The 25,919-nt window shown below is 51.0% G+C and overlaps 1 protein-coding gene and 1 pseudogene across 1 annotated transcript in view; one reads left to right on the top strand and one right to left on the bottom strand.

Moving 5' to 3' along the window:
- The window catches only part of RYR2 (ryanodine receptor 2), a 533,272-nt gene extending 508,060 nt beyond the window's left edge, over positions 1 to 25,212 (bottom strand). Inside the window, 1 exon segment of the mRNA XM_036016051.1 lies at positions 24,893 to 25,212. Within this exon segment, the coding sequence (XP_035871944.1) occupies positions 24,893 to 24,940 (48 nt within the window). The 5' untranslated portion in view covers positions 24,941 to 25,212.
- LOC118498298 lies at positions 19,656 to 24,520 on the top strand (annotated as a pseudogene).
- Positions 25,213 to 25,919: the final 707 nt, after the last annotated feature.

Genomic DNA, 25,919 nt, shown 5'->3' on the forward strand with positions numbered 1-25,919 from the left:
TGTTTTTGGTCCTGGATGACATGACGGAGAGCCAGGCAGAAAGGGCCGATGCAGGGCGGACTCTGGCCTGGGCACAGCCTGGATGGGCCCCGCCCACACATGCTGGGCCCTGGCATTCCTGGGCATCCGGCTGTCAGCTCTCCAGCTGCCGTTGCTTGAATCTAAGTTCACAGGGAAATTCTACCTGGCTGTGAGAAACTGCTTTAGTAACTCACTCCAAACATGGACCTAATGCATGGAGCATCCTGGCTGCTTCGTCCTCCTACTCCCCGGGCCAAATAAATTAGTTTGAAAAGTTAACTTCTGAATGGGACTCAGGCAAAATGGGTGCCTCCTGCATGCTTCGTGCCTGGCCAGACTGCCCTTCTGGATGGGCTACGAGTTGTTATAAGCACTCACAAAAAATGAAATATGTAACAGTTATAGAAGGCAGTCATCTGGCAAATTGTTAATACATCCAGCCTTCACTTCATAAACAGCTAGACATTGTTCAAGCTTCTGTGATTTCCCCAGCATTTCAAAAGAACAGCAAGGAGATGCTAGAATTAGCATCACCTGTCATGGTGTGGCTGGAGATGTTTATTTCACTAGCAAACGGTGCAACCTCTAAACTTTCCCTGTCCAGTTCCTCAAGTAATGAACTGAAACCACAGCAGGGCCCCATTTGTCTCTGTGTGTAGAAGAAGAAACCAGAGGAGTGAAGGACGCTCGACCTGCGTGGCCACTGACACAAGGTCACCCAGAGGTTACCAGATGGGCCAGGGAACCCACAACACAGCAGCTCTGGGAGGCAGTTCTCTCCTTGGGGCAACGTATCACAGTTTTCTTTTCCTAACTGAAGGAGCACAGTGCAGGGTTATAACGCCACCAGGTAATGGGCAGCCCATGAAAGCGATGCCAATGAATTAATGCAGAAGTGTACAGAAAGCAACTTTCACTTCATTTCCAGACCACGGGGAACGTGGCGTATCCGAGGTCACTGGGGGCAGCTGGCAGTGCGCAGGCCCTGGCTCAGGGAGATGAGCTGCATGGTTTATCTTGCCTGTGCCTCGCTTAAAATAGAGATTACAATCATATGATATATGATATGTGATGTGATATGATATAATGTGATATGCATGTGTACACATGAGATCCCGGGAGGAGAGAACACACTAACACACGGAAATGGCTTGCAGCAGGACCCAGCCCCAACTCAGTGCCCAGGAATGCTGGCTTACTGGCACCTGACCAGAATGAGCCAAGAGTCTAGCTGGTGGCCTCCCAGACATAAGCAGTGTGTGACAGGACGGAAGTGTCATCCCTGAAGGACTCTCTGCCCCACTTCTTTCTCCCCATCAAAAACTCACAGGGACCGTGGAGCTGCTGACCTCCCCCTCGTGATGCTACTGACTGCCCTGCCACTCAGGACCCACTGCCAAGCAGTGCCCAGCAGGGCAGCCCTTTGACAGGGAGGGGAACCCAAGGATGGCAGCTGGGTGGGGGCCATCGGCACAGGAGAAGGGACCGGCAGTCTCACAGGAGTCGGGGTTTTGGGTCTTTAGCCCTCAGAGAGCTGCCTCCTATGGACACACATGAGGAAGGCCCCCAGGAAATGCAGGTTTCCAGATGAGAGGGTCATTGGAGTGTGATACCATGACGTGTGTGACATGCAACATATGCATGACCTGTCATGCACATCGAGAAATTTCTAGGTTGTCATGAGGAATTTTATTTAGTGACTAACTTCAAATGATGTATATACACACACTGACGTGCCAATGTGTGTAGGTGTGCACACATGCAGGTGCATGGGTATATATACAGACACAGATACATACATGCACACAGGAAGGGACTTCTCATGGGCCCAGGCTGTCCCTTTAGGATGTGCAGTCCCCCTGAAGTGTGGGCCATAAGTGTCCACACAGGGGGCTGAGGGCACAGACCAGGGACATCCTGGCCCGAAGCAAATGAGATGCATCAGGTCTATAGCTCAGAACCCTTGTTAACACAGTTCCCACAAACTTGCGTCCCACATTTGACACCCTCTTCTAGACACAGAAAAAACTCAGGTGCCAGAGGGGTGAAAGCCCTGAACACACAGAATCATGAAACAGAAATGTTTCCAAAATTTTGTGTAGAGCTCCTAGTTATACAGCCATGGCGCTGACAACCAAGCAGGAAACCTAAATCAGAGCGGGCTCAGTTCTCAAGGCTCCGTCCCCATAACAGCGGGGTGGCCCCCAAACACTTCGTTCTGTGGACATGGCTCCCACACATGTGGGAGCAGCCTGACCCCCTCCGGGGCGGCCACACAACTGCAGCTGACTCAGACACGTGAGCTCAGACCTCGGGCCTCATCGTCCTTCCCACCCCAGGCGTCGGCCCTTCCTGGGACATCCCTCTGTGCATTAGTGATGCAGCCACAGTTACAGCCACAGAAACGGAAAACCCCATGTCACCACCGATGGGCTGTTGCCCCGACTTCAGTGCCCAGGTACAGGTCCAGCTCACACAGGCCAAGGAGGCGGCCAGCTGGGGGCAACAGATGTCACAATGGTGTAACCTTTGGATGCTCATGATACATGTGGTGTGTTAGGAAGCACCGTCAGTGTGTCCGAGCGGGGGAGGCTGGGGCAAGGGCAGACCATCTGAAATGAGTCATGTAAAGTGACAGTAGCCAGAGACTTTGGACAAATGAATGAACGAATGGGGAATGGAGCTCAAGGACCCGGGGCTGACAGCAGCCTCCAGCTGTCCCCACCACTGGCCCATCTCCTCCCCAAGATGGTCCTCATTGTCCCAGCCCCACAGCTGTCTCGGTTTAGGGCAGCGCTGCCTGGTAACAGAGAACACACGCCACGTGTACCGTTTTAACTTTTCTCATAGCCACATCGAAAAAAATGTAAACAAAGAAAGGTGAAATTTTAACCATATTTTCATATAATCTAACATGTCTAAAGTGTTATTTCAACATGTAATCAATATGGAAGAAGTATTAAGATATTTTAGAGTCTGTTTGCCACACCACCACATTTTCAGAACCTGGTGACCTGTCCACACCCAGGACCCTCATTTGCCGGGCCATGTTTCTGGTGTTCAGAAGCATGTGAGCAAGGGCTTCCACACAGACACAGGTCCCTCTAAGTAATGACTGCACCTCATACAAACCATGGCGCTAACTGGCCACGTGTCTCCCTTCACTCTCGGAGGGTCTTCGGGGCCCTGGCCCCTGCTTGTCAGCTTGTTCCACACGCCCGACCGCCACGCCAGCTCAAAGTTAGGTCCACGGAAAGTAGGAGCCATATTTGTATTCTGAACACCGGCCACAGACTAGACATTCAATAAATGTTTGTTAAATAGTCTACTAAGTACACCAGAATGAAATCTGAATCCCTGACCATGGCCTTCAGGTTCTGTCTGTAACTCGCCCACCTCCCTCTTTGTAAACTCTCAATGGAACACCCCAACATCCATTCTAGGTGCCGGGGATGGAGGCAGCAAAGGCCACCTGTGCTGCATCTTCCTGGAGCACCAGTCACACTGAATGTTTTTATATTAAAGCGCTCCGATACGTACTGCAAGCGAAGGCTAAAACCCCCTCCAATTATTCTGATTACACACCAGGCCCCAAACACACTTTGTGCCTCTACAGCAGGCAGCTCTGAAATGGCTTCACACCCAGAAACACCCCAAACCACCCCACTGCATATACTGTCCTCTCACTGACTAACGCAGTGACAGAAACACTTTGAAAAGTCCAGCTGCCTGGAGCCACCTGGTCATGCCCCGTGCCCCTGTCCCCTCTCCTCTGCTGCAGGACTGCCCACACTTGGCACTCCCATGCCTGCTGTGCCCACCTCCCATGCCACGAGGCCCATCCCCGCTGGGGGGAAGAAGAATTCCCTAAACTGCACCTGGCCTCAGGAGCGGCACGGCTCCCGGCACCGACAATGCCCACAGAGCACTGCCAGGTGCCAGCATGCCCTCTCTGCACCCACAGCACAGGGTCCTGGGAGCTGGGACTGTGTGTCTCAGATCCCCTGCAGTGACTGGCTACTGACAGATGACAAACAGAGCATGTGGCCACTCTGCTTCAGGTTGGTGTGTGAGAGGGAAGTGTAAGAGATGCGAAATAAAAGTTTACACACTAACCTACGTAGGTCAGATTGCCTCCCAATGGTGTCTGTAGACAAACACGTCGCTCTTAATAGTGGGGGTGAGTTTAGTATAAATAATGTGATGAGCAATGGAACAAATTTAAAACTCGAGTGAGGAAACTAAGGAAAAATGTTTATTAACATCATGCCATACTCTGTGCATTGCACTTTCAAGTATAAGTTTTCAAGAAAAACTTCCTTTTAAAAGTAACAGGAAAGAAAAGTATTAAGTGAAAAGTAATAACTTTGAGAAATGGCCTAGTAAAAATTAGCTCAAGAAAGTAACTTTGAAAATAAAACATCATTAAAAAGTCCAAAAGTCTTGCTCACACTATTTAGAAGGAAAAAAAAAAAACAGGCTTTACCAAAATATTGAAGGAAATAATTCATTCCCAATTAAGTCACTTGGGTTTTTAAAAGTTGTAAAAGGCAACAACATCAAGGACTTTTCTTGGGAAATATCTCTCTGTGAAGTGAAGTGGTACATAAACATCCCTGAGCTGTGGACTCTGTCCAGCCATCTGGATGACAGGCACGAAAACTCAGTTCAGAACTGAAGTCCATGCTGGACCCATCACACAGGCTGTAAATGTCCCACTTCCAGGGCCTGCTGTGAGAGGTGCATTTATTCTAGACACCGATAATTTTAAAAATTACTAAATCCCTTAAAAAAGTAAATTTATGAAATGATATGCATAAGAAACTTACCCTTTTAAAATCACTCCCTTTCCCTTCTTTTGCTAAACGTGTGAGTGCTTTTGTTTATTCTTTTCCTGCTTTGTCTTAAGCACAAAATACAGCCAAGGTATCAGTAAACAACGCATAACAGGGATGAGCTGCAACGTATCACGTGGATTTTTCCAGAGCCTCGAACACAGTCGCCAAAACTGCTCGAGAACAACGTTTAAAGAGCAAGCTTTAACTCCATTTTTAAAATCGTCGCAGCCTGAGAACACAGCAACCTGAAGGGCCAGGTTGTCCCCCAGCATGACGCTTTCCCACTTCCAGCAGTTTTGAGAAAAAGAGAGTTTTGCCGCAGTTGCAATGATCACGCCAGACTTCACGAGACCCACGAGATTTGGCCCCAGGACCACATCTCTGTTGGCGTGTTTTCCTCAAATGGCTCATCTAGGGGCAGGTTGGAAGAAAACGTCAGTTAAAGGCCCAGTACAGGGAAATTCTAAACACAGAGGCAGGAAGCTCATTTTATACATCAGAAGCCAGAAAACAGTCAGTAAAACCACTTAAGCTCAAAGTAAAAATGGATGAAAAGGTGGAAGGTCACTGGACTGGAGTATGGTGTAAACATAACTTTTATGTGCGCCGGGAAACCAAAACATTTGTGTGACTCGCTTCATTGCCAAGGTTGCTTTACTGCGGCACCTCCCAGGTCTGCCTGTGGATGGTTTTACTGGTTCACTGAACAAAGCAGATCTGCGAACTGGTAGAAATGTCAGAAGAAAATATCCAGATGGAAGTACAAAGAGAAAAAAGAGTGAGATCACAGAACAGAATGTCAAGTGACCCAGTGAGGAGGAGCAAGATACGTATAACTGGAGTCCCCAAATGAGAGAAAAGGAAGAATGAGGCAGAAGCGATGCTTGAAGAAATGCCAACCAGGAATTTTTTTAAGTGGATGAATAACATCAAGCCACAAATTCAAGGTGCTTCTCAAATTTGAAACAGTATAGAAAATGTTGCCAAAGAAAATTTTTTTAAACATTGGAGGAAAATTTTAAAAATAAATAAATAAATAAAGCCTTACAGCTGACCTTTCCGGTGGGAACACCAGAAGTCAGAAGAGCTGAAAGAAAAACCACCACCAACCACCAATTCTCTCTCAGACCAGGAGAAATACAGATGTTTGCAAAAACAAACTGAGAATTCACTGCTAACAAACCCACAATAACAGAAATCCTAAGGGAGTTCTTCAGACAACAGAAAAACCCCAGGTATCATCAGCATGCTGATGCAGAAAGGCAGGCAGGAAAGGCACTTGATGGTGTAGTAAACAGGTAAATCGAAAAGAATCCTGACTGTTAAAAGAACAGTCATGATGTCTTGGGAAGTTTAGATACATGGGGAGAATTAAAATCAATGACCACAGTAGCACAACAAGCAGGAGGGGGTAAATGAAGTTAAGTGTGATAAGATCCCTGCATTGTCCAGAAAAATACAAAAGTAGAATAAAAATTACAGTCTCCAGCATAAACACTAAAAGAGTAAATAGAACATACAACTCACAAGTCAATAGTAGCTTGCTAATCAATACTTCATTAATCTAAAAAAGGACAAAACCTAAAGAGGTAGAAAGAACTAATGGAACAAAAACTAAGATGTCAGATTGAAACCCACATGTTTTTAAGCAGCAGGTGCATAGAGAAAGACTTCTAACATCAAGCAGAGTTCATTCAGGAGCTTAAAACAATGACAGCAATGCAAACCTCTCAGCAAAGGACAGCAAACATCACGCATGCTTCATAATATTCTTTAAGGCTTCCCTGAAATTGAGACAAAGGATCAAAGATCTGCTATCAAGTCTTGTAGCTGCATTTGCTGAGGTCCGGCCAAGGCAACCAGGCAGAAAGAGACAGGAACACTGGAAAGCAAAAACTAAAGCTTCCTTATGCCCTGAAGACATGATTGCGTACAAAGGAAATGTAAAAGAATCTTCAGGCAAACTTCTCAAATTAAAGAGTGAACTCAGCAAGGCTGCTGAATACAAAGAGAATATGTCAAGTATATTTTATATTACAGGAAACAATTTGAAGTGATAAATACCAAGTGTCTAGGGCTGAATCTGATCAATGAAAATGTACAAGACCTGTCCTAAAAACACCAAGTATAATTAATGAAGGAAATGTTAACAATACCTAAATATCAATAGAAGGATAACTCAGGACCATAGACTGGAAGACAAAATTGTGAAGATGCCAGTTCTTCTGAAATTGATCTATAGGTTCAATGCCATCTCATTAAAAGTTCCAGCAGTTTGCTGAAATTTACAACTCATTCCAAGATTTAAATTGAAATGAAAAAAAAGCCGACAACGGCAAAATTTTTTGAAGATTTAAAGCAAACTTAGGGAGTGAACACCAACATCTATCAGGACAATATAAAACCAGAGTGATTGAAAGTTACAGGATTGGAGCAGAAAAGTTAGTACACCAATGAAATAACACAGAGTCCAGAAGCAGGTGCCCATGTCGAGTCACCTGATCAGCAAAGGTGCCACAGCAACGCAGTGGGCAAATGGGCTTCAAGTATCTGGTGCTGGGCCAACCAGACACCCATGGCAGAGCTGGGCGGGCTGGCTCACACTGCCAACTATAAACACCAAAATCAGTTCCAGATGGATCCCAGGCCTAAATGTCAAAACTAAATAATAAAAGCTCTAGGAGATAACGGGGAAAGTCTCTTCATGGTCTTTGGGTAGGCAATGATTTCTTAAACATAATACAAAAAGCATGAACCATGAATGAAAAAATTGATGAATTGAAATTCATTAAAATGATAAAGTGCTGTGTGACAAGTACAGAATGCAAACACAAGAGTAAAATTATAGCAGTGTTGGAGAACATATTTGCAATAGACAGAGTATCTGACAAAAGGCTCCTATGTACAATATATTAAAACTCTCAACAAATTCATAAGAAAAAGACAACTTTATTTAAAAAACAGGATAACACTTGAAGAGGTACTTCACGAGAGTATATCCAAACATGCATTACAGGTGCAAAAAGGTAGTCAACATCAGGAGCCATCACGAAGTGCAAATGAATATCACAATGGAATGCACCACAATGACTGATTTTTCTAGAAATGGCATCTACTAAGCACAGTGGTGGGGGCCTTAACTGTACAACCACTTTGGAAAACTGTTTGGAAAGCGTATGTACACTCCAATCAGCCATCTCACTCATGGGCGCATACCCAACGAAAACCTACACGTACCCATATACAGGGGACTGTTCGCCATTTGCGAGTACCAGCTTTATTCCTAATACTGACATTATCCATTAGAGCAGAAACTAGAAACATCCCAATGTCCATCAACAGGATGGCTAAATAAATGGTGTCTCAAGGCCAATACTGAGCCGTGGCCCGATACACCACCTCAGACATGACACTAAGCAAAGGAAACCAAACATGAAAGAGCATCTTTGTACTATTCTATTTACACACCATGCACACACAGGCAGAGCAAGTCCATTTTGTAAGAGGTCAGAGTGGCAGCTGCCTTAGGAGAAGTAGGTAACTCCCGGGCGGCATTTGTGGGAGGCATCCAGGTGCTCGCAATGTCCCACACGCAGGTCGGCTGTGGTCATGTGTGTGTGCACGCCACTGCAAAAACACATCTCGCCGTGCACTTAAGATCTACATACTTTACTAGGTGTATGTCATATTTGACACTTTGATCTCAAAAGTCTTTTTTCATTTACTTAAGAAAAATTTAACAGGAATATAAGTCTATGAAAGGCAAATAAATCAGTCTTAAGAATAGTTGCTTGTGGGCAACAACTGTATCTTACACATTTCTTTATGTCCCTGAGTCAACGAGAATGTCTTGCATATAGGTGGTATTTAGAAAAGCTAAGAACATAATACCTATTTACATGCAATTTCTATTACAATGGGTACAAAGATGAGCGTTCTCAGCCAGCATTTGCTCAACCTCATGAGTTTCCCCTTGGACGAAATGGCAAAGTGTGGACTGGATGACTAGAGATAACGTCGAAGTGGTTTGACACAGACCTAGGAGGAGGTCTTAGGTTGGCCATTGGGTCCTAGCCTCAGCTCTTTTCTGTGTAGGAGACTCATAGTGACTCCATGGAAACCACGGTAAAACACCCACGAAGGAAGCTTTCAGATAAGCCCACGCGCCCCACAAGTACCTGATGTGCAGGGAGTAACAAGTTCTTCTTGCAGAAAGCAGGAATACGCATAGATAGTCAGGGTCCCATCTAATAATATTCATCATGTTGCCATTCAGCAAAAACACCAGCCTCATACATGGTCTACCCAATAGTTACAGCATTTGTAATGATCTGGTGCAAAGATGGAGCCAATAGTGTAGAGTTAAATAAAAATGCATGCCCCAAACCACAGTGATTCAGTAACCAAAGAGAAACTAAGTCTCCTATAATGTACAGTAGTCCTTCCTACCTCCACCTCACTCACATGGAAAATGGTTATGCTCTTAGCATTCCAGTTTATGGCATGGAGAACCTTATCAAAACACTTCCTCTGCCCATTAAAATAGGCTGAATTTTTCTAACCTTAAAAATAGACTCCACTTATCCACAATATGGGGCCCCTTCTTGGAAGCTGTTCCGCTAAATCACGCAGAGTTCTTGAGTCCTGAGGGTCTGAACAAGAAGCAAAGATCTGCAAGTCCTCCTCCTTGGCTTATTCACAGACTCTGTTCGGTCAGATTTTATCTCACGCCATTATTCATGGTAGGGGCAGCAGCACCATCTCCGTAACACACTTAGATTTTCAAATGCTTCCTCAGTCATCTGGGCTGTCTACACACATGCCCCTCTCACAGAGCGGGGCTTCAGGGTGCCTGTCTGCAGAGGGGACACTGGTGTTAGCTACCAAGCCATCGGTGCCTTTCTCGGCTGACATTCAGGTCCCCGCTTTAGGCCTTACCAGAGCAGCATTTTTGTTTGTGATAACTTATACCATGTTTCTCATTCTGTCAATCGTGTGAAATTGTCAAAGTGTTCCACAGGACAGAAACTAGAAAATGTTCCACTAATAGGAGACATGGCTGTCTGTTATCCCTCTCCACAATGAAAATGTTGGGGGCTTTCTCCCCACTTCTAGCCTGTGCTGACTGTCCCCCACTCCGGGCCAGCAGCCATGACCAAGCGAAAGATGGTGGAGTCCCAGCAGTAGACAGGGAGACACCTGGAGATCACTTGGTCCAACCCACCCTCTTCCCCATGCGGATTCCCAGATCTTCTTTTCACGCTTGTGCGAGAGTGATGCCACTTCCTGAGAAAGCTGGGAGCCCTGGGAAGGGTGGTTTTGTTAAGTCTGAGTCTGGGCCCAGTCTGAAATTTGGCCTGGCACACAAAAAGGCAGAATCTTCAACCGTGAAGACTGAGGTGCATCTGCAAATGCTGGTGGCCCCAGCACAGCGGGGCAAGACCAGGGAGACAGATGGCAGGTCTGCCACTTCGCCTAGGACCCCACCAGCTGAAGAAAGTCCCCAGAAAGTTGCAGAGCATCTGCACTGGGCTGAACTTCAGCACACACACAGGTCTGTGCGCACACCACGTATCTGTATCCATAGGTAAGGTGAGATGTTCTGTGTCTAGTCCGACAGGGGCAAAAGGTGATATACTTTTAATCCTGTCTGTGATGCATGGTAAGTGTGTGGTTTGGCAAGTTTTGAGCATATCCTGTAACACTCCTCACCTCAAAGCTGTTTCCTTTTAAGAAAGTATTGTGGGTGCTGACTGAGGGCACCGAAGGGATTCGGATGCAGTCTCTGTTGTTAACTGCAGACATCTGTTAAAAGCTTTTTTACCTGTATGTCACTGATGTTAAGTGTGAAATGAATTAGGACTTGCACACATAATTGCTATCCACAGTTAATGCTTAGATTAAAAAACAGAGCTTTGCGAGCTATAAATTGTAAATGCAGTATAGTGCCAATTACATAAAACATAATTTATATAGAAATTAAAATATCTCAGAAAATGCACATGGCTGAATTCTCTTTAAAAATTACCACATTTGTTCAGCTAGCTCAGCTATTTATCATAGTGGGCAAACCAAAGGCAGTTGCTATCAGCAGAATCTTTTCGTTTCCTAAGGTATTTCAACATGTTCCCCTAATGAGGCCCGTCAAGAAGCCATTCTAATGTAATCCAAGGCTTCCCGTGTGCCAAAAATTACTTCGGAGTTCTCTCTGGTCCTGAGACATGCCTGTTTCTGCCCAGCTAAGTCACCTGGTCACCAGCACCCAAGCAGGTGCCACCCAAGCAGGAGATGCCCAGCTCGGGACCGATGAGGCTCTCACTTTAATTGCTTACCAAAAGGTCCCCAGTAGAAAATGAGATTGTGCAAAACTAACCGAAAACCAAATGAAAACACTGTGTGCTCTCAAATTAAGTAAAGCAGCAAGTAATTAAGTATCTGCAAGAAGAGAGGCTGCGTGGCTGTGGGCCCAATTCCAAAGGCAGGTGGAGGGTGGGTGGCCCGGGCTCGATCCATCACGCCTCCTCCTCTTCACATAACTTAGACTGCAGTCTCTCCCATCAGAAGGAAAGAATCTAGAACGTTCTTTCAACCTTGCTTCCCCCTCAAGCTACCAACCCCCCCGTGCTCCTCAGCCACATGTGGGGTGAAGTCATCATGTCGTCCACCTCTGCTTCCTGCCGCCCTCCCACCTGCGTCCCTGCAGAGTGGCATCTGCTTCCCCTTCCTTCCAGAAGCCATGTCAGCATTTGTGGGTCGCCAGCCTCTCAGCCTGCAGAGTGTCGTTCATGCTCCACACCTGAGGTCGCCATCTCCACCTCCAGGCCTCGCTGTCACACCAATGGCGTCCAAGTCCATCTCCTTAGGCCCATCCTCTCTCCAGCTCGCTACAGTCACACTTCCAGCTTTGACCTTGCATTAGCTGCCGAGGGCAGCCATAACAAAGTCCCCCAGGGCTGGAGAGGGGCTTAAACAGCAGTGCCATGTAGCTCTGGAGGCCCAAAGTCCAAGATCAAGGTGTCCGTGGGGTTAGTTGCGGCTGAGACTGCAAGGGAGCGCCTGTCCCAGGCACCCCCTTGGGCCTCGTGGCCTTAGACGTCCCTGGCTTGTAGGTGCCCCAATGCTGTCTGCACCCGGTGTCCTTCCTGGGGGTCGGTCTTCACATCTGTCATCCTCCCTCCACACTTGTCTGAGTCCAAATTTCCCCTGTTTTTGTAAGAACACTACCATACTGGATTGGAGCCCAGCTAATGATCTCATTTTAACTTGACGACCTCTGTAAAGTCCTATCTCCAAATAAGATCACATTCCAAGGTACTGAGGGCCCAGCATACTTGTGGGGGTGGTGGACACGGCCAGTCCATGGCATGCTCAAAATCAGTGCATCCAACACTAACACACCGCCTCCCCCTGAAACCTGCATTGGTACCAAGCTTTTTCAGGTCTCCGAATCACATCTTAGTCCTTTCCTTCTCCTGACATCCAGTCAGGCTCCAGCCCCACACACCTGTCCTCCACTGGCTCTCCTCCACCCTCCCTCCCACCCCTGATGACCACACGAGCTCAGGTGGGGTGTCCTGCACCAGCCCCCCATCACCGTCTGCCCATGGGCGCTTCATCTCCACTCTCTCCTCTCTCTCTCCCAACTTATCTCAGAACCTGCTGCCCCATTCATCTTCCTAACTGCCAGCTCTGAGCCATTTCCCTCTCTGAAGAAGCAAAACAAGAAAAAATTAACTCCAAAGGCCCTTCTTAACTTACGAGTTGGGTCTAAATCCTGCCCCCAGTGGCCTGGAGGCTCCCAGCCACAGCCGACACCAGACGCAGTCCCTTTCCAAACACGGCCCAACCTGCCCCCTGCTGCACGGATCAGGGCTGGGCCAAGAAAAGAGACAGCCCCCTCAGAGGCTGTCCTGGAAAAGCATTTAATGAAGAAACCAAGGACGGGCAGGGAGGGTGATGGGGTCCAACGGAGAGGGACAGATGCCTAGTAACCAGCAACAGGGGGATGCTGTTACCAGCCTTCTACCTGAGGGACAGGGGACAGAACCTCATCCTCAGTGCCTGGAGAGAGCAGGACTGCCCTGGACCCAGAGCTGGGCAGCGAAGAGTGGACGGCACGTGAGGGAGGGTAACCGAGACCCTCATGCGGCCTCTACGCCCATCCCTTCCACCCGGACCCTGCCGGCCCACTTCCTCAGCCAGCTCATCAAAAGCCACCTGCCTTTAAAAGCCAGATTAGTGATAGTAAAGATGTTTTTCAAAAGGTAAAAACATGACTCAAATATAAAATGAACACGTGTCTCAGGTGGTACTGAATCCACAGTGCATGAAGCGGCCACTCTGAGGCTACAGGAGGTTCAGAGGAAAACGCAGGCACGAGACCACCGGGGGAGGCACTGGGCTGAGAGAGCCTGTCAGCACTCACCTGCTCCACTCCACAGCCACGAGTGCCAGACACGCCTTCATTTTCCAGGATCAGGAGTCGGTACCATCGATTTTCTACAACTGACGGGTAAAAGGCAGCTCAGAGACAAATGAAAGGCAGACAACCCAAGTGAGCAGGAGGTGGGCGGGCGCCCACAGTTCTTTGCTTTTGGCCAAATGTGCGGCCTTTCATGACTTCCTCTTTCTATTGGAAGGATGGACAGATGAAAAGAAAAAGGCTTTGGCATCGGAAAGCCCGTAAGCTCGCCTGCACCGCTGACCTGCGCTGAACTGCCCGCCGTGAGCACGTCCCCTCACCACTCTGCCCTCGGTTGCCTGACCTGCGTGCCAGCCAGAGCCTCGAGGACTGCCAGCACTGCCCCAGGGTCGCAGGCAGCGTGGCCACCCCGTCTGAAGTGAATGCATGGCAGCCACTGTCCTTGCAGTCCTTCCATTTGCCTTCTCATTTTGAATTGGGCCTGAAGTTCCTTTTCAGTCTGGAAATTCTTGGCTGCACATGCTGCCTCCTCCATGAAGCCCTGGACAATCACCATTACCAGAAAGGGGTCCCTCCCTCCTGGCATCCTCTGCCCTGACAGTGACCCACCCCTTACGTCCACTCTGCAGGAAATGTGATAAACTCCTCGATAACAAGCTCAGATACACCAGAGCCCAGCACCCAGCATGGTGCTTTGCACATAGTAGGTAGTCAACCAATATCCCAAAATGAACTAAAAGAAGAGATGGATCAAAACCACGTGAGATACCACCTCACACCTGTCAGAATGGCTATTCCCAAAAAGACCAGAGAGAGCACAGCAAGAGTTGGCAAGGATGTGGAGAAAAGGGAACCCTCACACACAGTTAGTACAAATGTAAGTTGGTGCAGCCACTATGGGAAACAGTACGGAGGTTCCTCAGAAAAGTAATAAATAGAACTACCATGTGATCCAGCAATTCCACTTCTGGGTATTTATCTGAATGAAACAAAAACACTAACTCAAAAAACACATATGCATCCACATGTCCATGGCAGCCGAGATGTGGAAACAACCTAGTGTCCACAGACAGATGAAAAGATGAAAAAAATGTGTTATATATAATGGATGCCCTGGCTGGTGTGGCTGAGTGGACTAAGCAATAGCCTGTGAACCATAGGGTCGCCAGTTCGATTCCTAGTCAGGGCACATGCCTGGGCTGCAGGCCAGGCCCTCAGTAGAGGGCACATGAGAGGCAACTACACATTCATGTTTCCTTCTCTTTCTCCCACACTTACCCTCTCTTTAAAAATAAATAAATAAAATCTTTAAAAATGTGTATACATAATGGAATATTACTCGGCCATGATAAAGAATGGACTCTTATAATTTGCAACAACGTGGCTGTACCTTGAGGGCATTAAGTTAAGTAAAATAAGTCAGAGACAACCACCACACGATTTCCTATGATTTCGCTCATACGCAGAATCTAAAAACATTAGCAAGCTCACAGACACAGAGAACAGAGGGGTGGTTGCCCTGTCCTGTGTTTATTACCTGAAACACCGCCTCACGGAGCCACTCCCAAGGGCCAGTCCTGGGGCAGGCGCCCGCAGCAGAGGTTCTGCGAGTCACACTCACGTCATCAGCTGCATTCCCCCACGCAGAAGCGCAGCTCCAAGTTTTCCTCCTGCTTAAAACGCACTGATCTCCAGGGACCTGTCCGTCCTCCAGAGCCGCCCACCTGCTCTGAAGCCACAGCCCCACCAGCTGCATCTGCAAACAGGGAGCCAGTGACAGGACTTCTCGGCACCTACCTGAGGGAGTTTGTGGGGATCCCATGAGAGAACCACGTGAAAGACTTGGTGCAGACACACTCCTCAGTACATGTAAGTGAACTCAGAGGAACTAACGTCACCAACAGGTGGCACATACCTGCGTGACACAGCCCTGGGCTGAGCTGTGGAGAGACGGTTGCCCCTCAGGGCCACCCCCAGACATCAGGGGGAAGGAGGACTTCTGTCAGCTCTGGGGCTGCTCAGAGTGCCCACGTGCACCCCAGACAACTCCGAAAGCCACGTGGACACGAGCTGCCTGGGTCAGCTGTGCCTCTGGCCTTGTCACTGCAAACTAGATTCCCTCACAGCCTGCACACCCCTGAACCCTGGCACCTACTCCGTTCAAAACCAAACGAAATCCCCGAAGTCCAGGAAGCAGCAACCGGGACCGGCATTCCACTGCCTCCCACAAACTGTTCTAAAACAGTTTCACTGTGGGGTCAAAGCTGAGTAATTAATAAATAAATAAGTGCAGAGTACCAGCATTCTTTCGTGTGTGTGTGTGTGTCCACAATTTCCTCATGAAGATTTATTTGAATGTGAAGTAAACACAAGCTCCAGTGAACTGTTGAAGAAGTCAAGTCATAATCCCTTTTATTCTGACAACCAGAAACCCGCTGTGGAAAATCAGTGAGCACAACTTCTTATTTTAACGTTTATTTATTGACTTTAGAGAGAGAGGAAGGGGCAGGAGGGAGAAAGACAAAGAGAGACAGACCCACAGACACCTATTTGCTGTCCCACTCACTCCTGCACTCAATGGCTGATGCCTGTATGTGCCCTGACCGGCATGCACCCCAACGCCCTGGCGCATCAGGACGATGCTCTCACCAGCCGAGCCGCGTGGCCAATGACTGTAAACTCAGTGTGACGTTTAGTCCTTATTTTAACCATGTCCCAATGCACTCAACACTGAGGATTTCACTTTCCCTGTAATTTACCCTTTTTCTTTTCTGTTTTGTTTTTGTCCTCTCTTGAAGTATATCTTTTATTTTGTATCTTTGGTTATGTATTAAATATGAATGAAATTCATGGGTTTATGTGAATATTATGAGTCAGATTCTAAATCTAGAGGGGAATAAAACAATTAAAAATTTCATTAGAAGCAGAACAAATAAGCAAAAACGGTTTTTAAATCACAAACTTTTTAAGCAAAAAAAAAAACACAAACAAAAACCCGGGCCCGTCTAACATGGAGCCGTTCTCCTGCAGGGATGTGACCTGTGTCCCTGGTTCGACACCCACACACGTCCCCCCACGCACTGAGAACTGTCCCCCCGGAGGACACGTGTGTGCACACAGCGCCCTCTGGGCACCTGCTGCCTCAAACCTTCTCAGGCCCAGCAAGGCCCCATCGGCCTCTGAGCTCCTCCAGCACCTTCTGGTGCTCCACACACTGGGCCCCCCATCTGCCTGGCTCCCAGCTAGAGCTATTTTCTTCAGGTAAGCTGGTGAACACGATCATCAGCTAGTGGCAGCAGGTACCTGGGCACAGGCACCCCGGGGTGGTCCCACGGGGCACAGGTGTCGGTGGCTCTCCCCCTCACGGTGGAGAGGGCACCGTGCTTGGCGTCTGAGCATGCAGGTGATCGTGCCTCCGCTGAACACGCCACAGGAGTGACAAGGACAGCCTGGGACTTCCGTGTCTTCGCAGAAACCTCACCAGAGGATTTCACTGGCCCCCAGAACCAGGGATCATGCCTTCCCTCTGGGCTTTGAGACCAACTGTCAGGTTTCTGGAAACTCCAGCCCAAGATGTGGGCACTTCTTCACCAGCCCGAGCAATGACAGGAAACCGGAGAAGAACCTCAATGCAAAGACCAAGGAGAGGATCGCGGACAAGGCCAGTGGGAGTTCAGTTCCTGAGTGTGATCCCGTCCAAGGTCAGTGAACAGGAAACTGGGAGCCATGGAGGGATCTGGAAGCTTCACACAGGATGGGAGCTCAGGCTGGGCACCAAACCCCAGACATGGACGGTCAGGGGCCAAGTCACAAAGCAACATGACATGACAGGAAGCTGGAACTGAGGCGTGGTGGCACAAACACGGGGCTTTAGGATGATGACAACAGCAGGAGAACCCATGGTGGGCTGCAAGGAGGGGGAAGTGGAGGACCGGAATCACACCCGATGTAGAGCACCAAAGAGAATAGGACAGAGATGACGACAAAGCAGATCCAGGGGACAAATGAGAGAACTGAACTAGCGTGCTAAGCACCTGCCACACGCCAGGCCCTGAGAGGGGCTTCCCCATCAGTCCTGTCACACGGTCTTCACAAGCCCCTCTGGGAGGGCCAACAGCACCTTGATGTTATAAGGGGAATTTAAACTGTCCTTGACTCCGGAAGGCTACATGCTGGTGGGTTCAGGCCGCAGACCAAGGTCTTCTGAAGGTGACCGCCACACTGAGGCTGAGCCAGAACGGGGACGGCAGTGCCACTGGCCGTGGAGCCACCAGGAGAGAGGGCCACGTTCACTCAGGACGGCGTGCCCAGAGGCGGGAGGGAGTCCCCACAGAGGCTGTGGGGGCTGGAAGTAGGGGCCAGGCTGTCAGATCTGCGGCAGGCTCTTCTCCAGAAAGGAGGGCTCTGGGAAAGTCCCCGCCACCCTGGGGCTCAGAGCTCGAGGAAGTCGCCGTGAGGGCATTTCCCGCTCGTACGCTGAGGATCCCAGACTCTGTGGCACAAATGAGCTGACAAAGGCAGCAGAGACAGGAAATAGGACAGAATGTTTTGGGATAACCCCGACTTGGAGTGGACAGAGTAAAAAGAACCCCAGGAAAGCATGGTCAGACATGCACAAAAATAACTCAGATGACACCGTGTCTCCAAAGGCAGAGAGGGGCCCCTCACAGAGCAGGGCGAGCTTTGCAGAGTCTGAGCATCTAAATGAAAAGGGAGCGTTAGGTTCGGAGGGGGAGGCTCCTGGTGGCCTGGCACAATGGCTTTAACAGGAAGGAGGAGCTACACAGGACTTCAAGGACAGGTGGGAGGGCACCATGGGTGGAGATCACTCCAGGAGCAGGCGAGCAGCTGCACGAGGCACCAGAGGAATCAAAGTAGGAGACAGTAGCACTCGGAGGTCCACAAGAGGGGCCACATGGAGAGGCGGGCAGAGCCAGCCCGGAGCCCGAGCCAGACTCCCGCTCTGGGACCAGGACACACAGGGACTGCTGCTCCAAGAAGGAGGAAAGCAGTGTCCTCGCCAGCGGCTGAAGGACGCGAGGGTCGATGCAGTCGGCGAGCCCCGTGACGGAGAAGGTAAGGTCAATCACAGCTGGTAGGCTCTCATCGGCCTTGAGGGAGGACGGGTGCTGTGAACCGCCTTGCCCACAGAGCTCCAGAGGGTCTCGCACACCCGATCCCTCTGTGCTGCTGTTACGGACTGAATGTTTGTGCCCCCCATGTCCCTGCATTGGAACAGGAACTCCTGATGCGGTGGTGAGGGGCTGGGCACTTACAGGCGATTAAGTCACGAGGGCAGGGCCCCCATGAATGGGCTCAGTGGCTCCATGCGGAGAAGCACAAAAGAGATGATTTCTCCCAGCCCTGGGAGGGTACGCCAAGGCTGCCACCCGTGAACTGGAAAGCAGGCCGCTGTCACCCACGGAACCTGCCAGCACCTGGATGTGGGACCCCCCGACTTTCAGAAGGGTGAGAAATACACGTTTGCCATTAGAGCCCCCCAGGGCGGGGTGCTCTGACAGAGCGGAGAGCCCAGTCCTTGCAGCGCTCGGACACAGCCTCAGCTCCCCGATCTGCAAAATGACAGGAGGGTATCAGGGCTGGGCTGGGGGGCATTTTCTGAAGGCCTCCTCCTGCCCTAACACCCTGGTGTTTCCACACGTGCTTTCCCTTCTCACTGCTCCATGCCAGCCTCATCTTTTCTTTGCAATTATAACGGTAGCTGCCATCCCCCCTAATTCTGATGCTCCCTTGACACAGGTCGGGGGCCACCAGGTGTTCCACCAAGGCCTTTCTGAACTACTCAGTGATAGAATCCCTGAGGGACAGGAGCTCCAGAAGACGAAGGGGTGCTTCACCCTGCCTTTTGCCACCCACAGGCCGTCTGCAGAAGCGCTGAGGCCCAGCAGTCGTCCTCGAGTCTGGGCAGTGGCGGCGATAAAAACACTTCCATGCAGCCAGAGCACAAGGAAGACGGAATGTCAAGGAAATTGGTGCCCTGCGTGTTTTTTACATCCTGCCCTTCCAGACACTAGGAACTTGCCAATTTTCAAATTTAAAAAATAAAATAAAATAAGTCTGACAACGTAAGTGAAGGTGGGCTTCCCATCAGCCCCTCGGAAAAATGCCTCAGCGCCTATCGAAAGCTCTGCATGCTCCGTTATCAGGGGAGCGAAGGGCAGATTCCCACTGCTCGCCCAGAGCCTGTCGCTTGTCCGCTATGACATTCCCACATCCCGGTTGCTGCAAACCTGAAGTTTCCAGGGCCGCTTATCAGGCAGACGCTCCCTCCTAGACGACAATGGCCAGAGAACCGAGTTCCCGTCTGGGCTCCGCACCGCTGCATGCTGGCCCGTGCATTGCGCATGCCTGTGTCTCCCCGCCCATGGCGAAAGGCTGCAGCCCCACCCCCTCGGCCCGCACTGTGGCCTCCGCACTTACAACCGTTCCTATTAATTGACGAATACTTTCTAAGATGCTTTCTATCACCATCAAGCAAGATGCGTAACCACTGAGAAAAATGTGCTATCAGACAGCTAATCCTGCAGAGGAAAGCTAAAAAGCATTCCCCCGGGGAAGGAACTCTGCAGCCAAGACTGTTTTACATCTCAATCCACACCTAAACACAGACTACAGACCAGCGCACCCCAAGAGCCACTCCACTGCGCCTACAGGAGCGAGAGAGAGGCAGAGTCTTAGGAAAACCAACCCTTTGCCAAGGTCATTTTGCATCATGCTTTTCTTAAAGTCAAGGAATTCCTTCTATATACTTCATTAAGACTGCTTGGGGAAAAAAGAGGAGTGTAACTAAAAATACCCATGTGTTTAAACAGCACATCACAGTCCACTGCTATGTTGCTTCCAAATCATGGGTGTGTTTGGATGTGACAGTAACCAAACCCATTACGGGCCGAGGGCATACTTCCCAATGGCATCCTTCCAACTGCCCCAGCACACCCAGAGTGCCCGCGCACACGCTCTCCATGTCCCTGGGCAGTGTGCACGCCTCCGGCCGGTGGGGAAGCCACTGACTCAAAGATGAGCAAGCATTCTTCTGCATAACCACGTGACAGAAACATCAGCCAACTCAGAACTACGTACTGGAAGAGAGACGGTGCACAGGCTAACCTCCCCTTCACAGAGAGTCAGTTCACAGCAGTGCACGTAACTCATGCACACAACCATTAACAATGCTCGTGGGACACCGGCGTCCCCAGAGTCTGCGGCAGGCGGCAGCACCAGCCCCGGCACTAATGGTGGTTTGGGGGGGAGCATGGACTACCATGGTGCCAGCGAGCGGCATCATCACAGGCCTCGACTCCGAAATGGTGCTGCTGGCTGGGCACCTGCTGAAGGCACTGCCTGCAGACAGGCAGGTCAAGACCTGGCCCTTCCTCAGGGTGGTGTCCCACCTGCTGCCCTGCTCCCATTGCTTTGGGGCCCCACTGTTTCCACCCACCAAGGCAGACCCAGTGGCAACGTTACAACAATCAAAGCTATGTCTGACACTGACCCGGCCAAAGTCTGGACCCTGCAGAACAGAGACCCTGGAGACAGAGAAGGGGGTGTCCAGAGCAGAGCGGCCTGAAGTAGGGGCCACGCTGCTGCTGATGTGGCTGAAAAGAGGCCTCCGTTTCATCCAGGTTTTCCTCCGGAGCGTCTGTGGTGGGGAGCAGGGCAGGGGTCACTCAACCTCACCTGTGCCAATGCCATGGAGGCCTAGGAGGTGGCCCTCGAGAAGCACCTGGGCTGCAGACCTTCCAGGCGGCGCACTGCGCTGTGCCCTGTGAATCCAGCCTCCCAGACATGCTCCCCAGGGGCCAGGACGTGACGAGGAGGAGTGCCTGGAGAAGGGTTGCCTCGTCCTGGTCACTGCACAGCCACCACTGACGTCACCGACGAGCTGCACACCAGATGAAGGGGAGCTCCCACGCACGGTGCAAGGTGCCCAGCGGCGGGCACATCGGGCTGCCCACAGTCCTGCACACAGCCAGTTGCATAAACAGACAAACCCGAATCACTGGGAATCAAGCTGGCAGGGTGCCCTAGGCCTGCGTTCCCCACGGGGGCCCACAGTCTGGCCAGGGTCTGCAGGGGACCACCCTGGCTTTTTGAAAGTCATCATTGGGGTCTATCTTAATGCAGCAATAAAAGACAATCCTCCTTCAGGGTCACCTTTGAATTCCACAGCAGCACAGACTGACTATACCCTCATGTCAGTGGGGAAACCAGTTAATGTTGCTAATAAATCAAGCCCTAGGGTTTGCGCTTGTCCCCCGCTCAGAACGTACCTCTGGGAGCCCTGTCACCCACCCCACACTAAAATAAGCACGCGTCCTTCTACGGATCTGGATCGATGACATCTCGAGCACTTAAGGGCCATGAGGAGTTTGATCTGAAATCACACAGGACCCCACTATGGGGTCTTAAAAACAAAAAAACAAAACGCAAACTGGTAAGTGCTGGCCTGCAGCTGCGCAGCCCGGCTGGCAGCACCGTCCCCACAGACGCTGCCCCTCCTCACCGTCTCCCCCCAGACAGGGTGGTATAGTCAAAAGCAACCAGCAAGCCTGTGGTGACTATGACCAAGGAGCCTTTATTTTAAGGCTGTCAGGCACAAATAATTGCTCAGGGACGACTGAATTTGCATTCTTCTAAATAATTATTTTCTTCAGGGACAGCTTGTCTAACCTCAGAAACTATCTACCACGTGTGTTCTCTCACGGGGAGACCAGGAACCTCCTCACTGCCTTACCTGTCCTTCCTGGTGCTAGAAAGAGCTGTAGCTTTTAAAGTGTTGGGGTGAATGGAGGAACCCCCCAAAGAACTGATGTGTGTCAAAAAAAAAAACAAGTGAGTGCCCTAGTTGGTGTGGCTCAGTGGACTGAGTGCTGGCTGGCCTGCGAACCAAAGGCTTGCCAGTTCGATTCCTAGTCAGGGCACATGCCTGGGTTGCAAGCCAGGTCCCCAGCAGGGGGCACACGAGAGGCAACCACACATTGATGTTTCTCTCCCTCTCTTTCTCCCTCCCTTCCCTTCTGTCTAAAAAACAAATAAATAAAATCTTTTAAAAAAAGTGAGGAACAACTGGTGATTTTTTATGCATAAACCAAATACATCTTAATAAATAAATCTCTATTTTGGAATTTAAAAATGAAACAATGACCATGGACCAAAATGCCCCAGTGAGCTACAATGATCGAATAAAATCCAAGATAGTACTTAAGATCATTAAGGGACAGTAATTGTGAGCAGACATTTAGAACATATGAAATGTCAGTTCACAATTACTGCCCCTTAATAATTAGCTGATTTTCTTTTTTCAAGCACCATAGCTTCATCAATAATCTATAGCTATTTTATCCAATATACAGATTGTTCATACTCCCTGGCCAATCTGCTTTTTTTAAAAAAAAGAAAGAACTCCATGGACAAGACCGCAGGCAACAGAGAAATAAATGCCCCAGAAAACAGAGAGGGTTTACTGCAGGCTCTCCACGCTCCGCCTCACTAACCACGACCATTTCCAAACCACGAACACTCTCAGACCCAGAGACTAGGGTGACAGGGAGCAAGGGCAGGGCAGAGAAATTGGAGGGGGATTTGAGAATTTCCATATTCAAAGTGTCAAATGTGGAGGAAAGGCATGTTTTCCTGTTAGATGTTCATGTTACACCCAAGAAAGCCCCCGGCTCCCCTGGGCTACCTCCCTCAAGGTCATTTATCACCAGCCCAACCACCAACTGTGCTTTCTGAAAAGAACCAGCCCAGCCTCGGCTGCCATATCTCCGCCCAGCACCCCCTTATCAGAGGTGTGGGTGCAGCTGACAGGCAGCTGCCTGGTGCACGGACTTAACATTACTTTATATGTGCAGAAGCCGAGGCGGCAGCGTGACCTCGGTGCCCATTAGGTATTCTGAGAACACGGCCTCCCTGAGTGTGGCTTACGTCTAAGCCTGCAGGAAGCCCTTGAGGGCAGAGAGCCTTCCAAATATTCTAGCTACTGCTAACCCTATGGAGCTGGGGGGAAATGGATTTAAAAATTACACGGTAATTATATACTTTGCCACCTAAACAAAAGATCTCGTAGTTCTAAGAAACATCTTTTCACGTGTCTTTTAATATATTTTTTAAAAAACCTTATAGGCAGTTTTCCACTAAATAAAATAAAATAAACGGTATTATTAGTAGGCTCAACATCCTCCCCACGAGCAAGGCTTCCACGGACAGGGTCTGCCCAGCTGAGCCTTGGGCCAGCACTGCCTCCAAACGCATCTGTGACGGTGCGTGACAGGCAGCCATGAGCTCAACTCGTTCGGCTTCTGAAGTGTACCCTGGATTCCATCCTTCCCCAAGGCTTTTCCCCACTTAATACAAAAACGGGTGCCCCCCCCCCCCGAAAAAAAATAGGAGAGGAAAAAGCAGTGAGTTGCAATGTCCTTGGACAAATGGACTGTTTTCAGTTGCTTAGCACCCAAATCCATCCAGACTATTTTCACACCTAAAAGTTACCGTACGGCTCATGTTTCGAAATCTAAATACCTCTGTGACTCTCCATGATTGTGGAGGTGACTGGACCTGGGAGTTGACACCTCTTCCCCCGCGGAGGAAAGAGGTAGCAGCAGAAGCTGCGGCCCTGGAAGGGGCTGGAGGAGCCCTGTCGGGGGGAAAAAAAGCCTTCGGAGAGGAGGTTGGAGTGGAGGGAAAGGCTGAGCAAACGCTAACTAGGTTATTCTCTGCACCGAGCGAGAGGCTCTCGGTCCCTGCTAAGGCGAGCAGTGCCTCCGCCCGCCCGGGAAGACTCTGCGGCGAGCGAGGAGCGACGAGGACGGAGCGGTGCCAAGAGGCGTTTACGGAGAAAACACGGTCCTAGTGAGGAGCCCACCTTTTCCGGCTGCCACCGGAGTGAAAATTCTGGGCAGCCCCCTGCCCTCGCGCACACATGCACGCACGCACACACTGCTGCGCTCCGCATCCAGAAGCAGCATTTAGGGAACGACACGTCCGCGAGGCCCCCGCCTCCGCACACACAGGCTTCCCGGCCCTTGCACGTTCCTCGAGCGGTACCAGCGCAGCGGTCACAGCACCGCGGCCCACCCCGGGACCGCGGGGACCCCACAGGCGACCCTGTCCCCTTGCAGCCCCCGGACTGGGGGGAACCTCCGGCAGCGTCCTGCACCCCTCCCGGGGGCCGCGGCGCGCGCTCGCTGCGCCAAGAGGGCGAATCCCGGGTGTGTGAGAGCGCGGGGCCAGACCGACAGCCCGAAATCCCTGGCCCCGCACCCACGGCTGCACCGCTTCCCCGTCCCCTGGCTGCCCGTAAGGTCCCAGTCTGCCGACTGGTCTGCCCAGACCGGTTCCCTCCTGCTCCCCGGCGCTACTGCTCCGCGACGCCGTCCTCGGTGCCCGGGACTGAACCCGTGCGCCCCCGCCCGCGGCGCTCAGAGCCTCGCTGTCCACACGCGCGGACACGCAGTCTGCCTCTCTCGCCCAGCACGCACACCTGCATCGACGGGAAGGCCTGCCCCCGGCTGCGCCCCCTAGGCCTCCCATCCAGAAACCCCTGGGGCTGCCCGGCGTTCTTCCCAGGGCAAACGCGAGGTGCGCTTACAGTCCGCAAGAACTGGATCTCGTCCTCGCCCTCGCCCGCATCGGCCATGGTTCCCGCCTGCTTGCCCGGCGCCCTGTGCGCTGCCCCGGCTGATGCTCCTGCTGCCGCTGCGGCCGCCGCTGCCCACACCCGGGCGGAGGGGCCGGGCGCCGGGTGCGGAGCGCAGGCGGCCCTGCTGCACTACGGAGGCGGCGGCGGCGGCGGCGGGCGGGGCCTCCCTGCGCTGCGCGGAGGGGGGCGCGGGGATCCGCAACCGGCGCTCCCGCAGCGGCAAATGCTCGGCAGGCTCCCCCGGGTCAGAGAGTGTGCTGGGCGGGAGGCGGGTTGGCGCGCGGGGGCGGAGCGGGGGCGGCGGGAGAGCCGGCCCCTTGGTGGCAGGTGATCCGCAGCCGCTCCCCACCGCCCAATCCCGGGCCAGCGCCGCGTACTGGCCGCGCTGGGTATCGGGCCTGGCCGCTCCGGGTATCGCGCCGGGGCGCACTGGCGCGCGCAGCTCCACCTGCGCCTCTGGACCCCCGGCCATTCACCTGACCCTGGGCCCTCAGACCCCGACCGAGCTCGGTGTCTCTCTTTCTGAAAGGTCTGCGACAGGAACAGACACTGCACTGAGGGATGCACGCGACAGTCGTCTTTCGTCCGGTGCACGGAGCGGCTAATCTTCAAGTCGAGGTTACCCAACAGTATTTTACACTTAAATTGCCTCTGCTCCCTATCCACGTGAGAATTCTTCAGCACCTAGTTTCGGGGTGGCAAGATTAACGGTACCAAGTGCATGATGCACCGGCCGTCAACGGATCGCTCCGCAAACACCCGGTGAGGGCCTGTGCCCCACACTGGTGCCAGGCAGGCCGGAGCGTACACTCTCGGCGGAGGTGCAAATCGCAATTCAATAAGCAATCGCAGTTAAGGGCGCGGGGGAGAATACCTGTGCCCGTGACTCACTGGCGAGCTCTAAACTCAGTCTCTGGAACCCATTGTCCTCACTATAAAGCCAGTTATTTCTGAAGAAATTCGAGCATTCCATCAC

This window comes from Phyllostomus discolor, chromosome 15 (genome assembly GCF_004126475.2).
Source record: "Phyllostomus discolor isolate MPI-MPIP mPhyDis1 chromosome 15, mPhyDis1.pri.v3, whole genome shotgun sequence".
NCBI lineage: Eukaryota > Metazoa > Chordata > Mammalia > Chiroptera > Phyllostomidae > Phyllostomus > Phyllostomus discolor.